General features: G+C 40.2%; 1 protein-coding gene across 1 annotated transcript in view; it reads left to right on the top strand.

Annotated features, from left to right (window-relative positions):
* PRKG2 (protein kinase cGMP-dependent 2) overlaps positions 1-10,707 on the top strand; it is a gene marked incomplete at its 5' end in the record, with an annotated part of 76,471 nt that extends 65,764 nt beyond the window's left edge. Inside the window, 6 exons of the mRNA XM_081333230.1 lie at positions 920-1,061; positions 1,930-2,093; positions 5,448-5,570; positions 7,589-7,651; positions 9,239-9,305; positions 10,269-10,707. Of these exons, the coding sequence (XP_081189356.1) occupies positions 920-1,061; positions 1,930-2,093; positions 5,448-5,570; positions 7,589-7,651; positions 9,239-9,305; positions 10,269-10,364 (655 nt within the window). The 3' untranslated portion in view covers positions 10,365-10,707. The remainder of the gene's footprint in view (positions 1-919; positions 1,062-1,929; positions 2,094-5,447; positions 5,571-7,588; positions 7,652-9,238; positions 9,306-10,268) is intronic.
* Between the last annotated feature and the right edge of the window lie 13,959 nt (positions 10,708-24,666).

Below are 24,666 nucleotides of genomic sequence, written 5' to 3'. Positions count from 1 at the left end.
ATTAAAAATTAGCCATGATATATAAAAATGTAGATCGGTTTTTCTTCCTCACCGTGTTCATTCATTAAAACTAAATTAAAACTAAATGTAGGGGAATGATCAAAGGAAGGGCATAATTAAATGACAGGATTTGCTTCCATCAGATGTTGTGATAGCCTCTAATTTAAACAGGGCCTGAAGAAATTAATGGGGAAATGGATTATCGCTGTCTACTAGACTTGAATGCTTAATAGCAACTGAAGAATCACGGAAGCCCGTTGAATATCATCTGCTGAGGGGCCTCAGGGAAGAGGGAAAGGTTAAATGTCTCTTAGATTAGTGTCATCAGCCTATGATGGAAATAAGTAACTTTCCAAGCAGTATTTTCCCTCTTTCAACATACTTCTCCTGGATGTTGACCCCCGTACCTCTGTATGCTGTGAGGATAATTTTACTTCAACAGAACTGATGATTTTGGGTACATGCTGAATTACTTTATTGATGATTTCTTGTATTTTTATAATGTTCATGATTTTTACTGTATCTCTTCAGAGTCTACTAAGACTGGAAGAGGAAAGACTGAAAATAATTTGACAATGAAAGCAATCTTCCTTTCTCTTTCTTTTTCTCTCCTTCTTTCATTCCTTCTATCCTCCATCCCTCCTTCCTTCCTTCTTTCTCTTTCTCTTTTTCTCCTCTCTTTCCTTCTTTCTTTCTCTCTCTCCTTCCTTCATTCCTTCCACCCTTAATTCATTTTTTTTCTTTCTTTCTTTCTTTCTTTCTTTCTTTCTTTCTTTCTTTCTTTCTTTCTTTCTTTCTTTCTTTCTTTCTTTTTCTTTCTTTCTTCCTTCCTTCCTTCCTTCCTTCCTTCCTTCCTTTCTTTCTTTCTTCCTTTCTTTCTTTCTTTCTTTCTTCTTTCTTTCTTTCTTTCTTTTTCCAGGGGTAGTTTTGATGAAACCACTACAAAGTTCTGTGTTGGGTGTGTGACAGAAGCTATTGAATATTTGCATTCTATGAGTATAATCTACAGGGATTTGAAACCAGAAAATTTAATTTTGGATGCCCAGGGTTATATAAAGTTGGTAAGTTTTTAAAAAAAGAAATATAGGGGCATTGTTAAGAAAAGTTTGTTTTGCATTTGGTATGCAGCCATTCAAAGGAAAGTTTAAGAGTGCTTATATCTTGACACATTTATGCTACTGGAAATAAGATTATTTTATCTTGAATGTTAGGAGGAAATATCATTGTGGAAAGACATATATTGATTTATACTTACATGCTAACACAAGTGCATTTACAGCATATATTATTTCTCATTAGAGACAATCCTGACTCTTTATTTGTTAAACTGGTAATATATTTTCCTGTCAATTTTCCATGCACTAACAAGTTCCTGCAGTGTTCACGTTTGATCAAAACTATACAGTGAGAAGGGTATATATTGGGGATTTCAGATGTGGAATAGGAATATTCTTTATTGGCCAAGTGATTGGACACACAAGGAATTTGTCTCCTGTGCATAAGCTCTCAGTATACATACAAACAACAAAGTGGTAAGTCATAGATTATGAATCATAAGATACAATAGTAAAATCATAAGATACAGACAAATGACAATTCATGAGACACCAATAGGAGAAGGTAGTAGGAAAGATGAGAAAATGAGAAAGATGAGAAGGATAATAGCAATACAGCCCTACTACATTGATAAATGTATTTAGGCATAAGAAGTGCTTGCAGTCAAATTCCAATTACTGAGGACTAATAGCAACAGATAGCTTGCTACTCTTTTGGTTATACTCTTCCCAAGATGAATCTAGTAGCCATTGTATGAGGAAGAATATTGAATCCGTCTCAGTAGAGGTTCTTATAACAGATAGAAACAAGGACAAACAACTTGAGGTAAAACTGTCCAGTAACAGCCTCTTCTCCTCTTCTTTGACCCACAAGGTTGACTTCGGGTTTGCTAAGAAGATCAGGGCAGGGCAGAAGACCTGGACCTTCTGTGGGACTCCTGAATATGTCGCACCTGAAGTCATTTTGAATAAAGGCCATGATTTCAGTGTGGATTTTTGGTCCCTCGGAATCCTTGTGTATGAACTGCTTACAGGAAAGTATGTCCCAGGAGTGGATTCTTCTGACTTAGATTGAGGGTCATATTGGGTTCATAAGGTGTATGCTTATAAAATGAGAGAGGGGCCCATGACTCAAGGGTTGTGCACAACTCTTGTCCTACATCTGAGAATTGTTTCCACTTCATCTTTGGGTATGCAAGAAACAGAGAAGGATTGGAGTAGAACAGCCCAGATAGCAAAAAGGGGTAGTACATGAACCACACTCTGCTCACCATCAGTTGCAATTGCCGATTGTTTTTCTCAAGATGTGAGGTGCCCTTTGTATGGCAACTAATTCAGCTGTGTTTCATGGCAAGGCTGCCAAAATTGTAGCTCATCAGTCTTATATTTGTGCCCTCCTTTGAAGGGATAGGGCTAAAAATATGGATTTTTTTTCTTTACATTGGGACATTTGAAGGAGCCAGTGTATACTTTAAGCCTTGCAGAAGACTTAAAGAATCTATAGAAAGCCACTTTGGTCTAGTGCAGGCATGTCAAACTGCCGGCCTGCGGGCTGGATGCATCATACTAAAACTGCGCCCACCCCATTGCCGGCAATGGGGAAAAAGTCGCAATACGTCGCGCGATGTCACATGACATCGAGAGTTTGACATGCCTGGTCTAGTGGCTAAGGCACCAGGCTAAAAAGCAGGAGACTGTGAGTTCTAGTCCCGCCTTAGCCATGAAAGCCAGCTGGGTGACTTTGAGCCATCTCTTTCTCAGCCCCTCACAGGATTGTTGTGGGCGTAGAAGGAGCAAGGTGTGTTTGTTACGTTCGGTGCCTCGAGTTTAAAAATAATAAAGATGGGATACAGATAAATAAATAAAACATTAGTCTTTAAAATCTCTAAACCCACTCCCAAAATATATGTCAAGTGCAGGAAATGAAGAGTCCAGGCAATTCAAAAAGAATATAGCTTTATTGTATGCTAATGCTCTCTACAAAAATCTGAACTACTAATGGTCAAAGCAAATAGATGGTAGATGTGAGTCAACAGAATTCAAGGTGGGATGGACTTAGATCTCCTGTGGTGTGAAGGAACTGGAGACTGATGACGTGCTTGACCCCTTTCCGTGGGCTCAGCCTGGTCATCTCCTACAACAATGGTTCCCAAACTTTTCTATACCCTGCACCCCTAGAACGCTTCTGATATATTCTCGCACCCCTTACAAAAGTTCGAAATAACAGCAACAAATTATGCATATACGCTATAATTTTGAAAACCCAAGTTTTCGCATCCCCTGGAATATCGTCTCGCACCCCCAGTTGGGAACCCCTTGTCCTACAGTATAGCTTGTCTCCACTCAGTTTTGAAGTGTACTCCTGATATGCTCATAAATTCTCATCCAGGATTTATTTTGTACTTCCTTTAGCTAATGGAAGTGACATTTCTCTGTTTTACAAGGAGGGGGAATAAATGCTATGGGAGTATCTGCAATTAGGCTGTCCTTATAACTACAAGACTAAAAGTGTGTAGTTGGGTAGGTGTCTTCCCGAGTTACAGGCTATTGTAGGCAGATAATCCTGGGCCAGAAAGAACTAATAGTCTTATGTCTATGGAGATTCTCAGTCATCCAGATCTTGGTTGTCCAGAAGGTAATTTTTCAAGAGGCAACTGGACTTCGGGGTTTTTTGTTTGTTTGTTTTTGAAGACGTTTCGCTTCTCATCCAAGAAGCTTCTTCAGCTCTGAAGAAACTTCTTGGATGAAAAGCGAAACATCTTCAAAGAAAAACAAGAAAGTCCAGTTTCCTCTTGAAAAAGCACCCTTGGGGCAACTAACAGTCTTGATTGAAACTAAACATTAAGAAAACCAAGATCATGGCGTCTGGCCCTCTCAATTCCTGGCAAATAGATGGGGAAGAAATGGAGGTTGTGACAGATTTTATTTTCCTGGGCTCCAAGATCACTGCAGATGGGGACTGCAGCCAAGAAATTAAAAGACGCTTGCTCCTGGGGAGGAAAGCCATGGCAAATCTAGACAGCACACTAAAAAGCAGAGACATCACCCTGTCAACAAAAGTGTGTATAGTCAAGGCTATGGTCTTCCCAGTTGCAATGTATGGCAGTGAAAGCTGGACCATAAGAAAAGCTGAACGCCAAAGAATTGAGGCCTTTGAACTATGGTGCTGGAGAAGACTCCTGCGAGTCCCTTGGACTGCAAGGTGATCAAACTGGTCAGTCCTAGAGGAGATCAACCCTGACTGCTCTTTAGAAGGCCAGATCCTGAAGCTAAAACTCAAATACTTTGGCCACCTGATGAGAAGGAAGGACTCACTGGAGAAGAGCCTAATGCTGGGAAAGGTTGAGGGTAATAGAAGAAGGGGACGACAGAGAATGAGGTGGCTGGATGGAGTCACTGAAGCAGTAGGCGTGAGCCTAAATGGACTCCAGAAGATGGTAGAGGACAGGAAGGCCTGGAGGAATGTTGTCCATGGGGTCGCGACGGGTCAGACACGACTTCCCAACTAACAACAACAAAACAAAAAAAAACCAGTCTTGATTCAGAGATCCTGGTATTAGGCTGTACTCAGCCTTGACACTTCCTGAGTATAAATATCAATCCTCAAATTTTGGTTCAACCTAACTACAGGTAGTCCTTTACTTACAACCATTCATTTAGTTACTGTTTGAAGTTACAACAGCACTGAAAAAAGCGATTTATGACCATTTTTCACACTTAACAATCATGGCAGCATTTCCCATTGTCAGGGTGATCAAAACTGAGACGCCTGACAACTGATTCATATTTATGATGTCCCGGGATCATGTGATCACCTTTTACAACCTTCTGACAAGCAAAGTCACTGGGGAAGCCAGATTCACTTTACAGTCATGCTACTAACTTAATATCTGCAGTGATTCACTTAACAACCGTGGCAAAAAAGGTTGCAAAATGGTGCAAAACTAACTTTACAACTGTCTTGCTTAGTGGCATAAATTTTGGGCTCAATTTTGGCTGTGAGGACTACCTATGAATCCCCCCTAAAAATTCTCTGAAACACAAAACACACCTTATGAGAAAACCAGTTTGCGATTAATCTGAATCCTGTCTTTGTTTAGAGGAACAGCCAGGGGTAGGCAACTTTGGCTCTTTTATGACTCGTGGACTTCAACTCCCAGAATTCCTGAGCCAGCATGGCTCAGCTTGGAAACTCTCCCTTTCCCCTCAGCATGGCTGGCTCAGGAATTCTGGGAGTTGAAGTCCTCGAGTCATAAAAGAGCCAAGGTTGCCTACCCCTGGCCTAGCATGTGAGGAAAAAATGCCTGGGTTCAACACACAATTTCTTTTTTCCATAACCGTGTATTTTCTCTTCCTCCCCTTCCCTCAATTTTGAAATGACACCTACTGAAGTCCTCCCTTTACTGGAGTCGATCAAATGATGACCTACAATTTGATTTTAAAAGGCGTTGAGAGACTGGATTTCCCCAGAATAGTATCCAAGCGCCCCGAGGATTTGATTCGACGGCTTTGCAGGTGAGGGAAGAGCAATTGTGTTGCAGAGGTGTGAGGAGAATAATTGAGCGGGGTTGTATTTCCTTTAACACCCAATATCCAGCCAGATTTTAATCTAAAATCTTATGTTCATTGGTGTTATTCAACAGTGTAACTCCATACAGATCTATTTAGACCAGTGTTTCTCAACCGTGGCAACTTGAGGATGGGTGGACTTCAATTCTCAGTATTCCCACATGAAGTGAAGTGTTTCTCTGACATTTTTCATCATGGCGTTAAGCTAACGCAGCAGTCATTAAGCAAATGTAGCAGTCATTAAGGGAATCCACTCAGTCGAAAGCTGTTTTTGTTAACAACTAGCAAAAAATGTTGCAGATCGTAGTCACGTGACCACAGAGGTGGATAAGTGATATAACTATTTACAATCGCTCGGAGGTGCTTTACAGGCCGTAAAGGACCTCTTTGGTGGCCATAATAAATGTAAACACTCATTAAGTGACCCAGTCATTACTCAAGGACTACCTGTATAATAGCTTCAGCAGAATTTATTGCTGTTCTGTTCCCATTTTTCAAACAGATTGCACACCATAAATCTTCATTTCTGTGCCCTGAATGATGTTTCACATAATCATACTCTTAGTCTCTTGCTTTTAATTAACCTACAGCTATTTCAATTATATATATAGGGATGCGGTGCCTCAGTGGGTTAGGACGCTGAGCTTGTCGATCAGAAGGTCGGCAGTTTGGCGGGTCGAATCCCGAGTGCCGCGTAGCAGAGTGAGCCTCTGTTACTCATCCCAGCTTCTGCCAACCTAGCAGTTCAAAAGCACGTAAAAATGCAAGTAGAAAAATAGGGACCACTACAGTGGGAAGGTAACAGCGTTCCATGAGCCTTTGGTGTCTAGTCATGCCGGCCACATGACCACGGAGATGTCCTCGGACAAGCGCTGGCTCTTTGGCTTTGAAACGGAGATGAGCACTGGCCCCTAGAGTTGGAAACGGCTAGCACACATGTGCGGGGGAATCTTTACCTTTATATATATCATGGGAAGCCTTGGGCCTTGGGCTGTCAAACCACTAATGTGCAAGGAAGCTGTAAATCAATCTTGTGGATCACTTTTGGCTGTTACAAATTAATATCTGATTATTTGAGGGCCTATATGGGAACTGCTTCAGACCCATTGATATATACTGTAATTGTCCTAACAGATAAGTCTTTCGTTTTAATCCTCTGATGAGAGATTTGCATTTTTTTCAAATGACACCAAGCTTGGATGTGTGTGTGTGTGTCTGTGTGTCTGTGTGTGTTTATGTGTGTGTATGTATATGCACACATACATGCATTGCCTTTTTCAGAAGGCAACTGGACTTTCTTGTTTTTCTTTGAAGATGTTTCGCTTTTCATCCAAGAAGCTTCTTCAACATCTTTGGGATCGATTCCTGGAGAATAAGGCTATTAATGGGCAAAGCTCTATGCCAATTTTCTGGTCACCCATATATACCAACAACCTCAGTGAACTTGTAGATTTCTTTGTCTTCAAGTTCCATGCTCCTTTCCCATAGCAGACATGGCATCTAAAATATCTGCTCAAACGATCATATATGCACACCAGCCAGAAGGATTGGAGATCCTTCAGCTGCCCCACAGGTTATCCGTGGATAGTACAATGTATAGTAAAGTGTTAAACCTGGGAAGATACACAATTTGGTGTGTTACCAGGTCAGCCCTGTCACCAGGTTTCTCTTTGTTTTGAGCTCAGCCCACCTCAAGTTACTGGATAAGAAAAAATAAGAAGACATCCCTGTACACTCCCCTTCAGCTCCCAAAGAAAGAATATAAATAATAATAATAACCATGGTAATAATAAACCGATTCACTCCCAACCACCTTTGTCCTGCAAATCAAACGGGGGATACTCAAGTCTCTGAGGTGCGCCAGGAAATTGATAATGACGTTGTGTAGATATTTTCTAAATTATAAAGTGTGTGTACTCATCCTCTTCCTCTCTCTCTGTCTCTTACCCACAAATGTATGCTAGACAAAGTCCTACAGAGCGATTAGGAAATCTGAAGAATGGAATCCATGACATTAAGCGGCACAGGTAAATTTTATTTGTTTGTTAATTTATATGTTAATTTATATGTTTATTAAATTTATTGGCTGCCCATCCTACCACAGGGTAAAGGTTTAAAGATTTGGGTGGTAATCAATGAAGAGTTTGTACATAAGTTCTCTTATTTTACTGCTGCCATTGCTTTTAATGCTTAAGAGAAGAGTTTGTAACTGCGGCCCTCAGGCCCAATTAACAGTCAGGCTGATTTCATGTACAATTGTACAGTATATCTTGGCCTCAGTTCAGATCCCAAATGCAGGAGACCAGTGAAGATCACTAGTTAGTGTCTGAAGCTTTCAACAAAGAGAATATACTATCAGGAGCAGGAAGAAGAGATAACAGTACGGAAAGCTGCCCCCACATTTTGGCTGTAGACCCCAATTGCTTGTTTGACCCGAGTATGGCAGATGGTCCCCAATAGAGAAGCTGCATAACTGCACTCAGTAACTGCAAAAAGGCTAAACATATTCTGGCATTAAGAGAAAGGCAGGTAACCCCAAACTCTGGTATTACAGTGGCATGTGGGAATGACCTTGGAAGATATGACGAAGAGATACAAACAGGACAACTAGCATGCAAAAGATTTCTTGGCCCACAGAAGGAGGAAGAGCGTAGGAAACATTTCAGAAGGAAATTTCTCCCCGTCCCCCCCTCCGCTATTTTTCAGAGAGTAAAAGGGGAGGAAGGGAGAAATACAGGTAGTCCTCAACCATTAGTTTAGTCACCATTCGAAGTTACAATGACACTGAGAAAAGGTGATTTATGACTTTGTAGCATCCCCATGGTCACCTATCACAATTCAGACACTTGTCAACCGGCTCGTATTTATGACGGTTGCGGTGTCCCGTGGTCACGTGATCACTTTTTGTGACCTGTGAAGCAAAGTCAATGTGGAAGCCAGATTCACTTAACAGCCATGTTACTAACTTGACAGTTCAGTGTTATGATTCACTTAACAACTGTGGCAAGAAAGACCATAAAATGGTGCAAAATTCACTTTTATCAACTGTCTTAGTTAGCAACAGAAATTTTGTGCTCAATTGTGGTCATGAGTCAACCTATATTTTGGGGTTTTGCAAAATTCTCTGTTAATGTAGCCTTAGAGTAAGGTAGAATTAGCTCATCAAGTCATGTTTCCCCTCAGGACTAGCTAGAAAAGCTGGTATCCATCTTGCAAGACTAAAGATACAAATCTCCCACCATTGCTTTTAGCCCTGATAAGAGCTTCTTTCTCCACCCGGTATGCAGCTGCAGGTTTCACCGTCTCTTATCTAATCAATCCCTAGATAGGATCGCTTCTGCTGTTTCTCACAATCATCCCCATGTACCATTATAGCAGTCCACTGGTAGAAAACCTAGGGCAGACAGATTTGGGTGTGTAACAGGGAGGATTTATTATGGACGTATTTATTATGAACCTTTGACAGTTGACAGAACACTGCAGCCCTTGAACAGAAAAAATATTCTCCAATATCCATCCCTACTTTAACAGTAAGATGCAGTGGCAGTTTTGTTTGGGACTCTAAGTGTGACACCAGTTAAATAACTGTCTTGCTGTTTAACCTTCCATTCTAGGTGGCTGAATGGTTTTAATTGGGAAGGACTCAAAGCAATGAAGTTGTCATCACCCCTCAAAAGAGAGGTACTCAACCAGTCCCTTTTAAATTAATGATCAGCTACATGCACAAGCCAGTGTCTCATTTTTATAAGGAACAGTATTACTGGAGTTCCCCTTTAAGATATGTGTTATGAAGATGCCACAGAGGTACTGTTCCCTCCACGCTAATGTGGGTCAATGGGGACAGAGTTATTGTATTGTGGACATATCAACAATGACTTGGTTGGCTCATTTCATCCCTTATAACTCCAAATATACCTAATTATGACATAGTTGAAATAACACAACCTAGTCAGTTATGTTGTAGGGGCACCTATACAAATTAATTTCTTTTGACCATCTAATCCTCCAAGAAAAATCTGGAATGTCCAGAAGAGGAAGCCTTTCTGTTACAGACCTCACTGGCAAAGCCTGGCATTGTACAACACATCTCCGAACACGGATTGGCTGTAATCCCCAATCCATACCCATGGTTGCCTAGTCAACCAATGGGAAAGAGGCTTGTAATGAAATGAAGTCTTCCCAAGACCTTCCCATGCAAGGCCTGATGGGATATCAGGCAGAAATGGCAGAAATTGGATCCAAAGGGATAGCTGGGCATGGGCTTTATTGTGATTGTCGCGTGTGAAGCCCAACATAAGGCCTAATACAGTTTGTGTTGTAGATTAGATCTGATGGGATCTGGTAGCAAAATTATCTCTTGTAAGGTTTTGTTCAAGTATGCTTAAAAGGGGGCTGATGGCTCAGCGGTTAAAGACGCTAAACGTGTCAGCTGGAAAGCTGGCAGCCTGGGTTTGAGACCCCATTCTTTGCCTTAGCCCACCTAGCAGTTCGAAAGCATGCAAATGCGAGTAGATAAATAGGTACCACTTCGGTGGAAAGGTAACAGTGAAACAGAGATGAACACCTTAGAGTTGGGCACACCTCGACAGGGAAACCTTCAACCTTTTAGTTCAAATGTGTGCTTATACCATAACTCTTTTATAGCTTTCAGGTCCGATGGACTACAGCCACTTTGACAGATATCCACCTGAACAGGGAGTTCCACCCGATGAACTTTCAGGCTGGGATAAAGATTTCTAAGAAGAAGGCTAGCGATGTAATTGTTCTCATTCACAGGTTGTCTGCAGCGATGGTACACGTACTTGTTCAGGGCACAGCCGAGATGCACTGAAATTGCATTTAAAATTCAAAGGACCACGGATCACTCTCTGATTTTCTCTGTAAATTCCCAACCCAAAGTATTGCATTGGGAAGCTGTGCCTTCCGAGCAGCGGAACGAAAAGGAGCCGTGACCAGCAGTTTAACGCCCTGCCAAATGACAATTTAAATTCCACAATCGTCTCCTTCGGAAGTGTGCGTGGCCCATTTATGACATCAGCATCTATGCTGTAATGTGCTTTGCATAAAATGCCTCGGTGAGCAATCCTGGATCAGACAAGGAACAAAGGAGCGTGTGGGGAATGCTGGAAAGAGAGTAGCATTTAAATAGCTTTGTGAAGGTCTCAGTGCCAGACCTTCCTGGTCAAATGAAACCCATTCTTAACAGTGGATGATTCCTGAAAACTAAAAACGTGCCTCTGAAATCTTTTCCCTTAAAAAACAAATCTTAAAATTAAGGCATGTTGATCTTACAAAAGCAAAAACACATAGATGTAAAAATGCAGGAAAGAAAAATAAACCAATGCCAAAAGAGTAGTAAAAACTAGATGTACAGTACATGCATAGACACACACGTGTATTGGTTTATTTTCCATAGATGAAGTGTGTGTCTATCTCCTATAGACACACACAAACACATTCACATTTTCACAAAAAATTTCTGTTTCTGTTATTTGTATTCTAGTTTCTATTCTTTCAGGGAGGAAATGGATCAATGCAGTTGTAACGAAGCATTTGATGACCAGTTAGACTCAATTCAATCGTTACTGAAAAATTATTTCCATAAGTAGTCATTTCTGTATGTTTCACTTAATTCTGTAAAGATATGAACGGAGATTTATGTTTATAGGTAGTTTTTGGACATAATGTTTAAAAAAAATGGAGCGCCGTAGGTATGCACTGCAATAGAAATATGTTTTTTAAAAGTTAGACTTTGCTGAGTCCCCTTGTGCGGGAATCTTTTCTGAACTCCATAGCATTTTTAAATCTTTTCTTAATGCTTGCTCCCTTTTTTTTTCTAGATCTGCCCATGTCTGATCTACCAACTGCATGTACCTAAACAGGGCTATGGTCAAAAAAATCAAGATGGATTGGATATGACAGTGCAATCCAAGCTCCACCTGCTTTTTTAGGTGAATCACAAAAGCAACACACACTGCAAACAGGCAGAGCATTATTTTGACAATTTTGACCATACCCCGCAGACACCTCTGAAGCTGAGGCTGCTTTCCTTGATAATGATAATCATTATCTTATTGGCCCGAGGGGTGATCTCTTTTCAGAGCTTTAAGTATTCTTTGTGGGGATGATTTATAGTAGGTAACTCACTCAGACAATGGATTATTTGGAATTCAAGCACACTAGCCACATGAGAGGCTATTTATAAAGACAGAGATCCTGTCTGTTTTGGTTTTGTTTTTTTTTAAAAAAAAGTTCAGTCTTCCAGTTTTAAAAATAAACCGATCAAAATTAGTAATCAAAGATTTTATTTTGTGGCAGAGCAGTGGCTTGAATGTAGGGGTATAGGATCATTGGGCGGATCCTGAGTTTGCATCCTGGCCATTAGCATAATGTAGTTGACAAGGGATCCATCGGGATCTAGACCGAACTTTTGTGGAATATGCTAAGGAAATGAAGCTTGGATCTTTTGTATGCCTAGTGAATGCTCTATGCGTGCTGAAATGGATCCTTCTTGATCCATTCTAATAGTGGTTCTGCAAAATAAGGGGTGGGTGGGAATTCTGCACTTTTACAGAAATAGTTAAATGATCTCAGGAGTTTGGGCTGCAAAGCATCTCTGCTAGTTGAATGTAACAGTATTTCCATCCAATGTAATTCATTTTTATTTAGATTCTCTCAAACAGGGATGGTTTTCCCAAATGACCATTTGTCGTACTGGCTTGGCCTGATGGAAATTTATTTTTTTTAATTCCATTTATATCCCGCCCTTCTCCGAAGACTCAGGGCGGCTTTACAAACTTAGCAGTTTGCAAGGCTACAGAAGTCTTACTTTGATTTAAAGGAATTCCCTAGATGCCAACTGGTACCCATTAGTTATACCAAAGACTGCGCATTGTCACCAAGACATCTGTAATTTTTGCCCTGTTTTGGAACTTTTCAAAATGTAAAGGCTGTAAAATATTTTTTTAAAAAACAACAAAGTGCTTTCCCTCTATTTATTTGTATATAAATGCATATACGTTTGAGAATATTTTTAATGAGCACAGGAAGGCACATTTTATTGCACAGTGCAGAGAGCAAGAGACAGCCCTTGTCCTTTTTAATATCTGTCAAATGCATTGATTTCTTTGTGTGCATAAATAAATCTGTTCTACAACATCTTGCATTTCATTGGGTTGTATTTTTCCATGTTGTCATAAGGGGTAAGTCAACTTTGGCTTCTGGCACACTGCTGTCTCCTCCAGAAATGGGAGTTCAGAAGGGACTTTTCTGCAAATTAACGCAAATGATGGGTTGTGAAAACCAGGGCCGAAAATGGGTAAACAGCCTTTCACAAAATAATAACAATAACAGTTGTTGTTGTTATTGCTGACAGCAACCCGTGTCAACCATCAGAACCAGTCAATTTGAATGTTCAGTTGACTGAGGTTCATGTTTAATGAATAAAAGATAATAATAATAATAATAATAATAATAATAATAATAATAATAATAATAATAATAATAATAATAATAATAATAAAAGGGACCTTGGAGGTCATCTAGTCCAACCCCCTGCTCAGGCAGGAAATCCTATACCATTTCAGACAAATGGCTGTCCAGTCTCTTCTTAAAAACTTCCAGTGTTGGAGCATTCATCGCTTCTGGAGGCAGGCTGTTCCACTGGTTAATTGTCCTCACTGTTAGGAAGTTTCTCCTTAATTCCAGGTTGCTTCTCTCTTTGGTCAGTTTCCAACCATTGTTTCTCGTCCTTCCCTCCAGTGCTCTGGTGAATAACATTGACCCCCTCTTCTTTGTGGCAGCCCCTCAGATACTGGAATACTGCTATCATGTCTCCCCTATTTCTTTTCTTTAGACTAGCCAAACCCAAGTCCCGCAGCCATTCTTCATATGTTTTACTCTCCAGGCCTTTGATCATCTTACTTGCTCTTCTCTGAATTTTCTCCAAACTCTCAACATCTTTTCCATTAGTTTCCATCCGTTGCTTCTTGTCCTGCCCTCAGGTGCTTTGGAGAATAGCTTGGCTCCCTCTTCTTTGGGGCAGCCCCTGAGATATTGGAACACTGCTATCATGGCACCCCTCATCCTTCTCTTCATTAATTTAGACATACCTAATTCCTGCAAATGTTCTCCATATGTTTTAGCCTCCAGCCCCATATAACCATCTTTGTTGCTCTTCTCTGCACTCTTTCTAGAGCCTCAACATCTTTTTTTACATTGTGGTGAGCAAAACTGGATGCAGTATTTCAACTGTGGTCTTACAAAGGAATTTTAAAGTGGTACCAACACTTCATGTGATTTTGATTCTATCTCTCTGTTAATGCAGCCTGCCCAAACAAGTATATCCTTATTTCATCTTTCCAGCAAACTGGAGAGATTGTCTCCCATTACCTGATCTGACTAAATTTGCACCTGCCTTCAGGTGCTTTGAAGAACAGCTTGACTCCCTCTTCTGGGGCAGCCCCTGAGATATTGGAACCCTGCTGTCATGTCCCCCCTCGTCCTTCTCTTCATTAAATTAGACATACCCAATTCCAGCAACTGTTCCTTATAAGTTTTAGCCTCCAGTCCCCTAATTATCTCTGTTGCTTTTCTCTGTACTCTTTCTAGAGTCTCAACATCTTTTTTACATCGTGGTGACCAAATGACAGGAATCCAGTCAAATTTCCCATGCATATGTTCGTTGTCTGTAATGGGCAGGTTTTTTGTGGAAACTGGAAATCAGACATTAGTTTCTTTTTTTTTTAATCCCATTTATATCCCGCCCTTCTCCGAAGACTCAGGGCGGCTTACAATCTAAAACACAAATCAATGTGCTTAGCAATAGCCTTCATTCTATGTATATGCCTGCTTATTAAGGCAAATGTCACAAATCACGATCACATGGCCACAGGATATGAATGCTGGCCAGCTGCTGAGCAGCCAAAATGCAATCACGTAATGATAAGGGTGGCCCGCCATGAGAAATTCGATTCCAGGTTGTAGGTAGACCTTGGGAGGTCCGTCGTAACTTCGAACAATCACTAAGCCACCAGTCGTAAGTTGAAGATTTATCTGTATGTGTGCCTTGTAACAGTTTTGTAACGCATTGTAGCAGTGCTGTTCAGAGGAAGTGTGTATCAAAATCTGCAAGATGAAAAGTGCAGCATTGTGATCCAAGGTCCATTCCTTGTATGTATGTATGTATGTGTATGTATGTATCAATGTTGCATGCATATATGAAAAGGGCAGGCGTTCAGGGGACTTTCACCTGACTTCTTGCAGATTTTGAACCTTCCTCGTAGACATTTCTGCATTCTCTAGATTAGAAGTGCTAAAGATGTCTAGGGAGATTCTCGGTCATCCAGGTCCTGGTTGTCCCAAAGGTGCTTTTTCGAAAGGCAACTGGCCTGTCTTGGTTTTTTTTCCTTGAAAACGTTTCTCTTCTCATCCGAGAAGCTTCTTCACTTCTGGCTGAATAGTGGAGAATGGAAGGATATATATTCCTTGCAGTCATCTGGTAGTTAGCACTCTCTCTGAAAGTCGTTGAGGCCACCTGGAGGTTCATCTATGCCAGGGGTCTTCAAACCTGGCCCTTTTATGACTTGTGGACTTCAACTCCCAGAATTCCTCAGCCAGCATGCCTGGCTGAGGAATTCTGGGAGTTGAAGTCCACAAGTCATAAAAGGGCCAAGTTTGAAGAGCCCTGATCTATGCCCTCGGGGTCACCAGAATAGTGCAAATGGGTGTGGGAACCTTCTTTCAGCAGTTCCAAGAAAGTTTCACACCCATTTTCACTCTGATTCAGGTGACCCTGAGGGCACAAGGCAAAGCCCCAAGGGGCTTCAACGGCTCTCAGAGACAGTGCTAACGACCAGATGACTGCAAAGAACTATGATCCTTCCATCCTCCCCACATTCCTGCCAGAACCGATGAAGCTTCTTGGATGTGAAACGAAACATCTTCAAGGAAAAAACAAGGTCCAGTTGCCTTTTGAAAAAGCACCTTTGAGACAAGTGCAAAAGATGCGCCATGTTAGCCTAAGAGAAGCTATCTTTCTTTTTTTTAAGCTCCAGTTTAACAACGATTCTTCATCTTTTAATGCAATAAAATAGCCACAACTATTAACAAGATACTGTATATTAGAAAGCTAACATCTATGGCCGTTTAAATCCCTGATATGTTCCTTTATATTATCCCCTTTCAGTCCTTTTTCAGCTTCGTCTTTGTATATTTTCTTTAAAATGTCCAATAACAACAAAACTGGATATTTGGAAATTAAAGCTGCATTTTATTTTATTTTATTTTTTTAAAAAAGCTACTTAATGAAACAACAACCTCTTTTTCCCACCATGTAAGAGTTTAGGCACAAAACCCAGGAGGCCACTAGCAAATGCTTGTATAATATTGTCATCGCACTAACCTGAAGCCAATTTCTCCCTCTAAATTCCTGAATGGTACTTGAGAGACAGTAAACACCTTTTGAGATTGTGTTTATTTTGTTAATGAAAAATAATTTTCCATCCATCTTCCCGGCAAGCTCCTATTAATCGGCCTAGTACTTTATGAAGCATTCTGACACCTGGATATCAAAATAACAGGGTTTTAGAACATAGAATAATTAACATGAGAATTAAGGACTTTTTGGAATGGTTAATGGAGGGTTAGGAATTATGGTTGCTCCACAAAGCTAAAGTCCTCTTCTAAACCTTCTCTTCACACTGAACAAATGAATGAATGAATGAATGAATGAATGAATGAATGAATGAATGAATGAATAAGACCTAGTTGGAAGGGATCTTGGAGGTCTTCTAGTCTAACCCCCTGCTCAGGCAGGAAACCCTATACCATTTCAGACAAATGGTTGTCCAGTCTCTTCTTAAAAACTTCCAGTGTTGGAGCATTCACAGCTTCTGGAGGCAAATCGTTCTACTGATTGTTCTGTCAGGAAATTTCTCCTTAGTTCTAGGTTGCTTCTCTCCTTGATTAGTTTCCATCCTTTGCTTCTTGTAGTCTAGTTGTTGGTTAATCCTATATCTTATCTAGTCAGTGGGAGGGAATTCAAAGTTTATTACAGGATGTCCTGGCTACATGCCAGGGTTGTAAAATTTATTTATTTATTTATTTATTTATTTATTTATTTATTTATTTATTTATTTATTTATTTATATTAAAATCCTTTGCCTATCAAGCATCATGCACGCATCAATTAGCATCTGTAACCATGCCTAGCTGAGATGGGGAACTATTCCTTTTTACCTACGAGAATGGACAAATATGAACATGTGAACATGACCAGATGTTTCTACTGCAAACGTAAATCTGCTTTGAATTCCCGGACAATAAATATTTCTTTAAAACCATTTCGCTGAGTTTATGCTATCTGGATCAGGACTATAACACATCTCAGTTCACAGTTCCAGAATAAGAAGGTTGTTAGAAACACAAGATAATATGTGTGAAACACTTTACCTGTGGTTGAAATAATACAGGAATTGTAAATGAACTCTGAAGAATAGCTACCTTTTAGTTTTCCTCTTTTTTCATTAAAATATTCCTAGAGTAAAGTGGTGGTTCCACGAAAATCAGTAGGATTTTACTTCCACAAAGACTACTTAGAACTGTGAATGAGAAGCAGTTATTTAGAGGAACCATTATTTTAGTTCTGTGGCAGCCAGCCTAAATCCTGTCTGGACTAATTTGTCCACGCGGGTTTTCCTCTTAGCCGAGTAGTACAAAAAAATGATAGCTTGGCTTTTATAACAACGCTTTTGTAAACCCAAAGTTACATCTAGCTTTGCATCTAGAAATGGATTGTAAACCAAAGCTGACTCTGAATGAAATATTACTGTGCTCCCACATAAAAACACAGTGCTAATGAATCCTAGTGTTCAAGAGGTTTACTAGTAACACAAGACACCCATTCAGTTGTGAAGATTATTTGCCAAGAGAATTCAAGCAGTAAGCACCATTTCATGGTAAACCAGCACAGTCTCAGTCATAGAAATGAGATGTCTACTCAAAATCCAGTAAGAAACTCTAAAGCAAGAGTGTCCAACTTTGGCAACGTTAAGACTTGTGGACTTCAACTCCCAGAATTCCCCACCCAACATGGCTGGATGGAGAATTCTGGGAACTGAAGTCCACAGGTCTTAAAGTTGCCCAGGTTGCATACCCCTGCTTTAGAGCCTTTTTATCCGCCTATACTTATTCATCAGGTGATGAAAGCAATCTCCTTAAAAGGACAGACATCTGCCAGGGCTTCTTTCCAAACCTGGCAATGTTGGCTCATGGCTTCAGAGACCAAGCTGAAAGTTTGTTTTATAACAAAATGATGCCAGAATGGAAAGCTACAGTATGCTTTGGGTTTTACACAAAGTATGCCAATCCATGCCTTCCTTACTCGTGTCTTCTTTATTATTTAATGCATAGGTTGACTCAGTCTGCTTATTATTAAAAAAAACTGGTTGACTTCCAAATATCTGATAATTGTAAGGCTTACAGGGAGTCCTGGATTTACAATTGTGTCCAAAATTAGTGCAGGTTCGCATCCCACCAGGCTCAAGGTTGACTCAGTCTTCCATCCTTCCGAGATTGGTAAAATGAGGACCCAGATTGTTGGGGGCAATAAGCTGACTTTGTAATAATGCCGCTTGGGGGGGGGGCTGAAAGCCCTAATAAGCAGGCATATACATAGAATGAAGGCTATTGCTAAGCACATTAATTTCTGCTTAGATTGTAAGCCGCCCTGAGTCTTCGGATAAGGGCGGGATATAAATGGGATTAAAATAAAAAATAAATAAATAAAATTTCCATCACTAAGCAGGACATTTGTTGAGTTTTGCCCCATTTTACAACCTTTCTTTGCTCATCAGAAGTTTGCAAAAGATGATGAAATAACCCCAGGACACCACAACTGTCACAAGTACATGCCAGTTTCCAAGTGCATGAATTTTGATCACATGCCCATGGGGGGTGGTGGTGCTGCAAAGGTCGTAAGTGTGAAAAACTTAAGTCACTTTTCTTCAGTGCCGTTGTAACTTTGAATTGTCCCTAAACGTAAGTTGAGGACTTCCTATAATTAGTTTGAAACAAGCAATGTCCCATTATGCCAGCACAATCACTTACACATAACATTTTACAGAACTAAGCCAGTTATTTACAAGTGCATGTATTCATATACCTTGCCTTCTCTATTCTCGCCACTCATCTTTCCATAAGATCTGGATCACCTGGCTGAACAGAGGTAATTCATTGGGGGAGGGTGCCTTGTGTCAGTTGGTCACTTCAGGATAATGCAGAGATTCCTTCTCTCCATGGGTCCCTTTGGGGCTGCCATCTTTTTTTTCCCTCTTGATGGAAAGCACTGGGCCTACCTTCCTCTGGCCTGCATTTTTAGCGTGCCTGTGTAGCATCAATTATTTTCTAACATATTGCAAACCTCTTCAGGGACTTTCTTGGTTTTTCCACGAAGACATTTTGCTTCTCATCCAAGTAGCTTCTTCAGTTCTGACTGCAACTTCCGTCAGAACTGAAGAAGCTTCTTGGACGAGAAGCAAAACATCAAGGAAAAACATAGACAGTCCAATTGCCTTTTGGAAAAAAAACACCTTTGGGAAATAGCAGAGCCCGTTGCTGGCCCAGCTCCCCATAGCATCCATTTCTTAAGCATCCAGTATTGGTCTGGATCAGGGGTAGGCAACCTTGGCTCTTTTATGACTGGTGGACTTCAACTCCCAGAATTCCTGAGCCAGCATGGCACAGCTTGGAAACCTCTCCCTTTCCCCTCAGCGTGGCTGGCTCAGGAATTCTGGGAGTTGAAGTCCACGAGTCATAAAAGAGGCAAGGTTGCCTACCCCTGGTCTGGATGGTCCTTTGTGTATGCCAAACAGATAGATTTAATGTACATGTGCAGAATTTAAGTCACTTTGCCCTCCTAAGAATCTGAATGCCGTTTGAATAGCCTAGAGGGCAAATAACACATATCTTACTGCTGAATAAATATGTATAGATAAGTATTATCTCAAATTATACCTATTTTTGATGCCATGCTTTTTCCCTCCCTTCTATTTTTTTTCTCCCTTTGAAGTTTTAAATAGCTATTATCCCACGTTTGGATGAAAACCTTTAATGTACCTTGAAAATATAAAAAAGAGAGCGCTTTTCATCTCTTGAAAAGATTATCTATATAACGTTCCACCTGGCCCCGTCAACATGGGGAGAATTTTTTTTTTCCCCAAAGGCTGTTTTATGAAAAAAGGTTCAGGCCTTCTTTCCCATTTCATTCCGCCCTTTGATGGAGTAATGGAGCATGAAGTGCTTCCTTCTCACAAACCCATTTTTTCTGATGAGTCATAAACTAGCCATAATTTTCATTGGATTTTCTCCAATAACTTGCTTCACAGGACTGTTATCAGTTTTAAAATCCAGTTTATAGCCTTTGCTTTCAGGCTTTCTCATCAGGTTCCCTCCGAGTGACTCAGCCCTCACCGTATAGAAATGGTTACCTCAATTATTGGCCCTGTCATGGTTGGCTGTGGAAATGTATTATCCTCATTGCTGGGGAGGGGATATTTCGAGGATGACAATTGGCTGTTAGAATCGAACAAATAGCTGGCTTAGTTCTGTAAAGTGTTATGTGTAACTGTGCTAACATAATGGGACTTTGCTTGTTTCAAACTAATTACAGGTAGTCCTCCACTTAAAACTATTCATTAAATAATAAAGAAGACACGAGTAAGGAAGCCATGGATTGGCATACTTTGCGTAAAACCCAAAGCATAGCTTTCCATTCTGGGTTGGCATCATTTTGCTATAAAACAAACCTTCAGCTTGGTCTCTGAAGCCATGAGCCAACATTGCCAGGTTTGGAAAGAAGCCCTGGCAGATGTCTGTCCTTTTAAGGAGATTGCTTTCGTCACCTGATGAATAAGTATAAAAAGGTAAAGGTTCCCCCGCACATCCGTGCTAGTCGTTTCCAACTCTTAAGGGCCGGTGCTCATCTCCCTTTCAAAGCCGAAGCACTTGTCCGAGGACGTCTCCGTGGTCATGTGGCCGGCATGACTAGACGCCAAAGGCGCACGGAACGCTGTTACCTTCCCACCGTAGTGGTCCCTATTTTTCTACTTGCAATTTTATGTGCTTTTGAACTGCTAGGTTGGCAGAAGCTGGGACGAGTAACAGGCGCTCACTCTGTTAATTTGACCCGCCAAACTGCCGACCTTCTGATCGACAACCTCAGCATCTTAACCCACTGAGCCACCGCGTCCCTTACATGAATAAGTATAGGCGGGTAAAAAAAGGCTTTAAAGCAGGGGTATCCAACCTGGGCAACTTTTCTAGATGCAAAGCTAGATGTAACTTTAGTCACTCAAAACACTACCCTAAAGTTGACATCCAAGGCCTCTTTATATAGGGAAACCAGATTCCTTTGTGGTCCGTGATCACCATTAAGGTAAATTGTGAGCTTGCAATGTCTTGTAATCAAGGAATGTGATGGGCATTCTAGCACCAATGAAAAATGAGGCTGAAAGACAGGATCATTAGCTACCAATTGCCATCTCATTTCTCTTCTATAGACCGCAATTCAATCCACCCGGAGGAACGAGGGCTTAGGAGCAACATTATGCAGAAGAGGTGGAGTTAAGAGAGTAATCAGTCTGGAGTCCTTACGTTGCCAAAAGTGATCCAAGACTAGCTTCTCTTGAATCCCTTTAACTCTTATCTAGCACCAATTTTGTATGACTCAAGTTGATTAGATTCCTGTGTAGTCTTGAGTGATAAATCTTCTGAAGCTACAATTTTACATAAGTTACAAAGTTACATATAAGCTTGGTTTTTCACACCTGACCCATTGGTTTCTATCATATAAAAATGGAATTACTGTATTAAGAAGCCCAGCTTGACAGGGCCATCTCTTGTGCTCAAACGTAAAAGGGAAACCATGGCTCCTAGACAATAAAATAAAAGGTAAAACCTGGAACTCATCGTCTTCTGCTTTCTAGTTTGGAGCCTTAACCACTAGAGCAAACTGGATGTAACATTAAGTTTTTAAAATTTTATTTGCACAGTTGAATGATATTCTGTCTTTCTTCTCTGCCTCAAGGAGGCTAACTTTGCTAATTTTAACTCAGTTTTAATGTTGATAGTTATTATTTTAATGTTTTTAATGTTTTATCTTGTTTTTACTTGGATGTAAGCCGTTCAGAGTTGTCTCTTGGTAAGATGGGTAGCTACTAACTTAACAATTGCAGTGATTCACTTAACTGGGGCAAGAATAGTCATAAAATGGTGCAAAACTCACTTAATGATTGTCTTGCTTAGCAACAGGAGTTTTGGGCTCATGTGGTCATAAGTCAAGGAAATGTGAATTAGGTAGCTTAGAATTAATGCAGGGAAAAAAATCTTCCACATCCCTCTCTTTAACAACTGTAAACTGTGATTTTGTCATGAGTATTTTTGTAGTTACTAGAAAATAAACAAGAATCCTAAATTTCATACTAAGCTGTTTTTCAAAAACACAATCTTGTACACAATAATATGCAGTGGGAAAAAAGCATTGTTAACTAAAGGAGAGAAACAAACAAATCAAACAAGCTTATATATTAGCAGAGAAAATATTCTTCTTTGTGATATACACATTTATGTTTGAAGGCAGATATATAGATATATAACTTTTCAAAATTAATATAAAAACTGCTGTGTTTTAAGGCTACTAAAATGCAGAAATTAATTAACATATGCATTAGAAATAAATTAAATGCATTGATAAAAGCTTCTTTCCATATACAAATATCTTTTGGCTTTTTAAAAACTTTACTGATGCCAACTGTACAAGCATTTATTCCTAAACAAAAAAATATACAAAAGTCTTTATATACATTTTACATAGACGAGGAGGTGGCAAGATTAGTCACAAATAAATTGGTTGTTCATTTAGGCAGTATTCATACTCTTGAATCTGCAACTCACCTCTCTAGAAATTAAAGCTGAAAAACCCCATTTACACTGCTACAGTTTTGCCTGAATGCAAGAAAATTGTCCCAGGCTTTCGGCAGAGTGTGGAAGGCACTTTCCATCTTCTGTAAGATGCAGAAGATGCAGTGGTAGATTTGGTAGATTTGAACCCAGATCCTAACCTCTCCAAACTTGGCAACTTCAAGACTTTTGGACTTCAACTCCCAGAATTCCTCATCCAGCCATGAAGTCAACAAATCTTAAAGTTGCCAAGTTTGGAGACCCAAGATCTATGTTCTACAAAGTTATGCTTGTGGTCATTGAGACGGGGGTGTGAAATATGTCAAGACGGCAGTTAGGACAACTTTGAAGCCCCACCTATTTTAAATGAGTTTTACATGCATGATGTGTGTAAAGAAGACAAGTGTTGGAAAATTGCCAGTTAACCTGGAAGGAGGGGGTCAAATGAGGGCTTAGCTTGGAATCCTTGCACAGCCACAAGCAGTATAAACCTGACCTCCCCCCAAATCCATGAAGCTTTATCTGGTCATTCCTGGGAAGGGGAGATTCTTATAATATGTGTGGCAAACCATAAAGCTACTGGCTTTGGCTTTTCATAACAAGTGATGGCTGCCTGCTTCTAATAGCTATGCTTCTATTGTGGCTGCCATCTTGACTGTTCCTCCATGGGCACCCCTTTCTGCAACACATATGGATACCGTATATTGGGACAACTGCCTCTAACTAACTTCACCACTGAAGTAGATTCTGAGAGCAAAGCTGAGTTCATACATCTTGCTAAGCCACGATTTAATCATAGTTCATTAAATACATCACAATTCAGCTAGCTTATATAGCCACAGATCATCTTCACAAACTCCAATGGCTAAGTTCATACAGCGTGTTGAAATCAACCCAATACATCAAGGAATGGTATCTCAACTTTGATGATCTGGGTCCTAGTTAAGAACTTACCTGCTCCCTTCCCAAATGGGTCATATTTGCTATACTTTAATCCTTTACTTCACTTTGTAGAGATCATCACCCAGATAGGCTGCAATTTTATACTCATTACCCTGGAAGTTACTCCTACTGGGCCTTGAGTAGACAATTGTTTTATTTATACATATATTAAATTTACAAACCATCAGCCTCCCTTACAGACTGACTATTATGTCAGGTTCTCTATAGCAGGCTAATAAAAAGTCAAAATGGCAGCTTCAATCCTATGGGCATGGCTGCCATCTTGACTCCCTGCCCATAATATACTGAAAATGTATAAGTTTCACAATTCCCATTGTGAAATGGTCATTACAATTATTGGCTACCATAATTGACTGACAAATTAAAATCTGCCTTCTTTTCTGCCAGTCTACCCCATTTATCACTTCTTTCTGGTATTTACTACTGAGATAAGAGATCAAGGTTCAAGATTTTATAGCAAACAGAGATGTAAGGTATCTCGATCTTTACTAAATACGCATTTCTGCTCTCAGATAAAAAGTGCCTATAATTTTAAGAATGACAGCCTGGACTTATGTGAGGGGTAGAACAGAACACTACTGACATGCTATGCCAGGAAAACCCACACAATTTTTGGTGTTTGTTTGTGTGGTGGGGGGGTTAGACTATTTGAATCTTTGAAATATGGGAAGTAGGATCTTACTAGCTTATGGTATATTTTGAGTCTTCAGATAACCTAAATTAGAAAGCTTAGCTTCAAAAGCACAAGGTGGATATTAAATCTCCTTCACCATTACATTCTGGAAGAGTACATTGGAAAACCAGCAGCTTGGGTGAACGCTCTTCAAACATAGCATAAAAATATATATCGTGTTTTCCTGCTAATCTTCAGTTCCCGATGAATTCTTTCCAGTTTTCATTTTCCTATTTTCCCACCACCACCGAGACCTCCCCACATTGTTTGCCCCTGTGGTGAGCTTTCCAAATGTCCTTCCCTATGCGCACAGTAGGAAAATTACAGTTGAGGAAACCTATTCCATGTTCCTTCTCAGCTCTTGCTTACTTATCCATTCATAAAACCGGACGACAATATGCTTTGGAAAATGGAAAGAGGAGAGGCTTTACGAAGCAACAAAGTCACCGT

The sequence above is a fragment of the Vipera berus genome, assembly GCF_964194415.1.
Source record: "Vipera berus genome assembly, chromosome: 7".
NCBI classification, from domain to species: domain Eukaryota; kingdom Metazoa; phylum Chordata; class Lepidosauria; order Squamata; family Viperidae; genus Vipera; species Vipera berus.
Note: the sequence above shows the minus strand (reverse complement) of the source record. Positions and strands in the feature narration are given on the sequence as shown.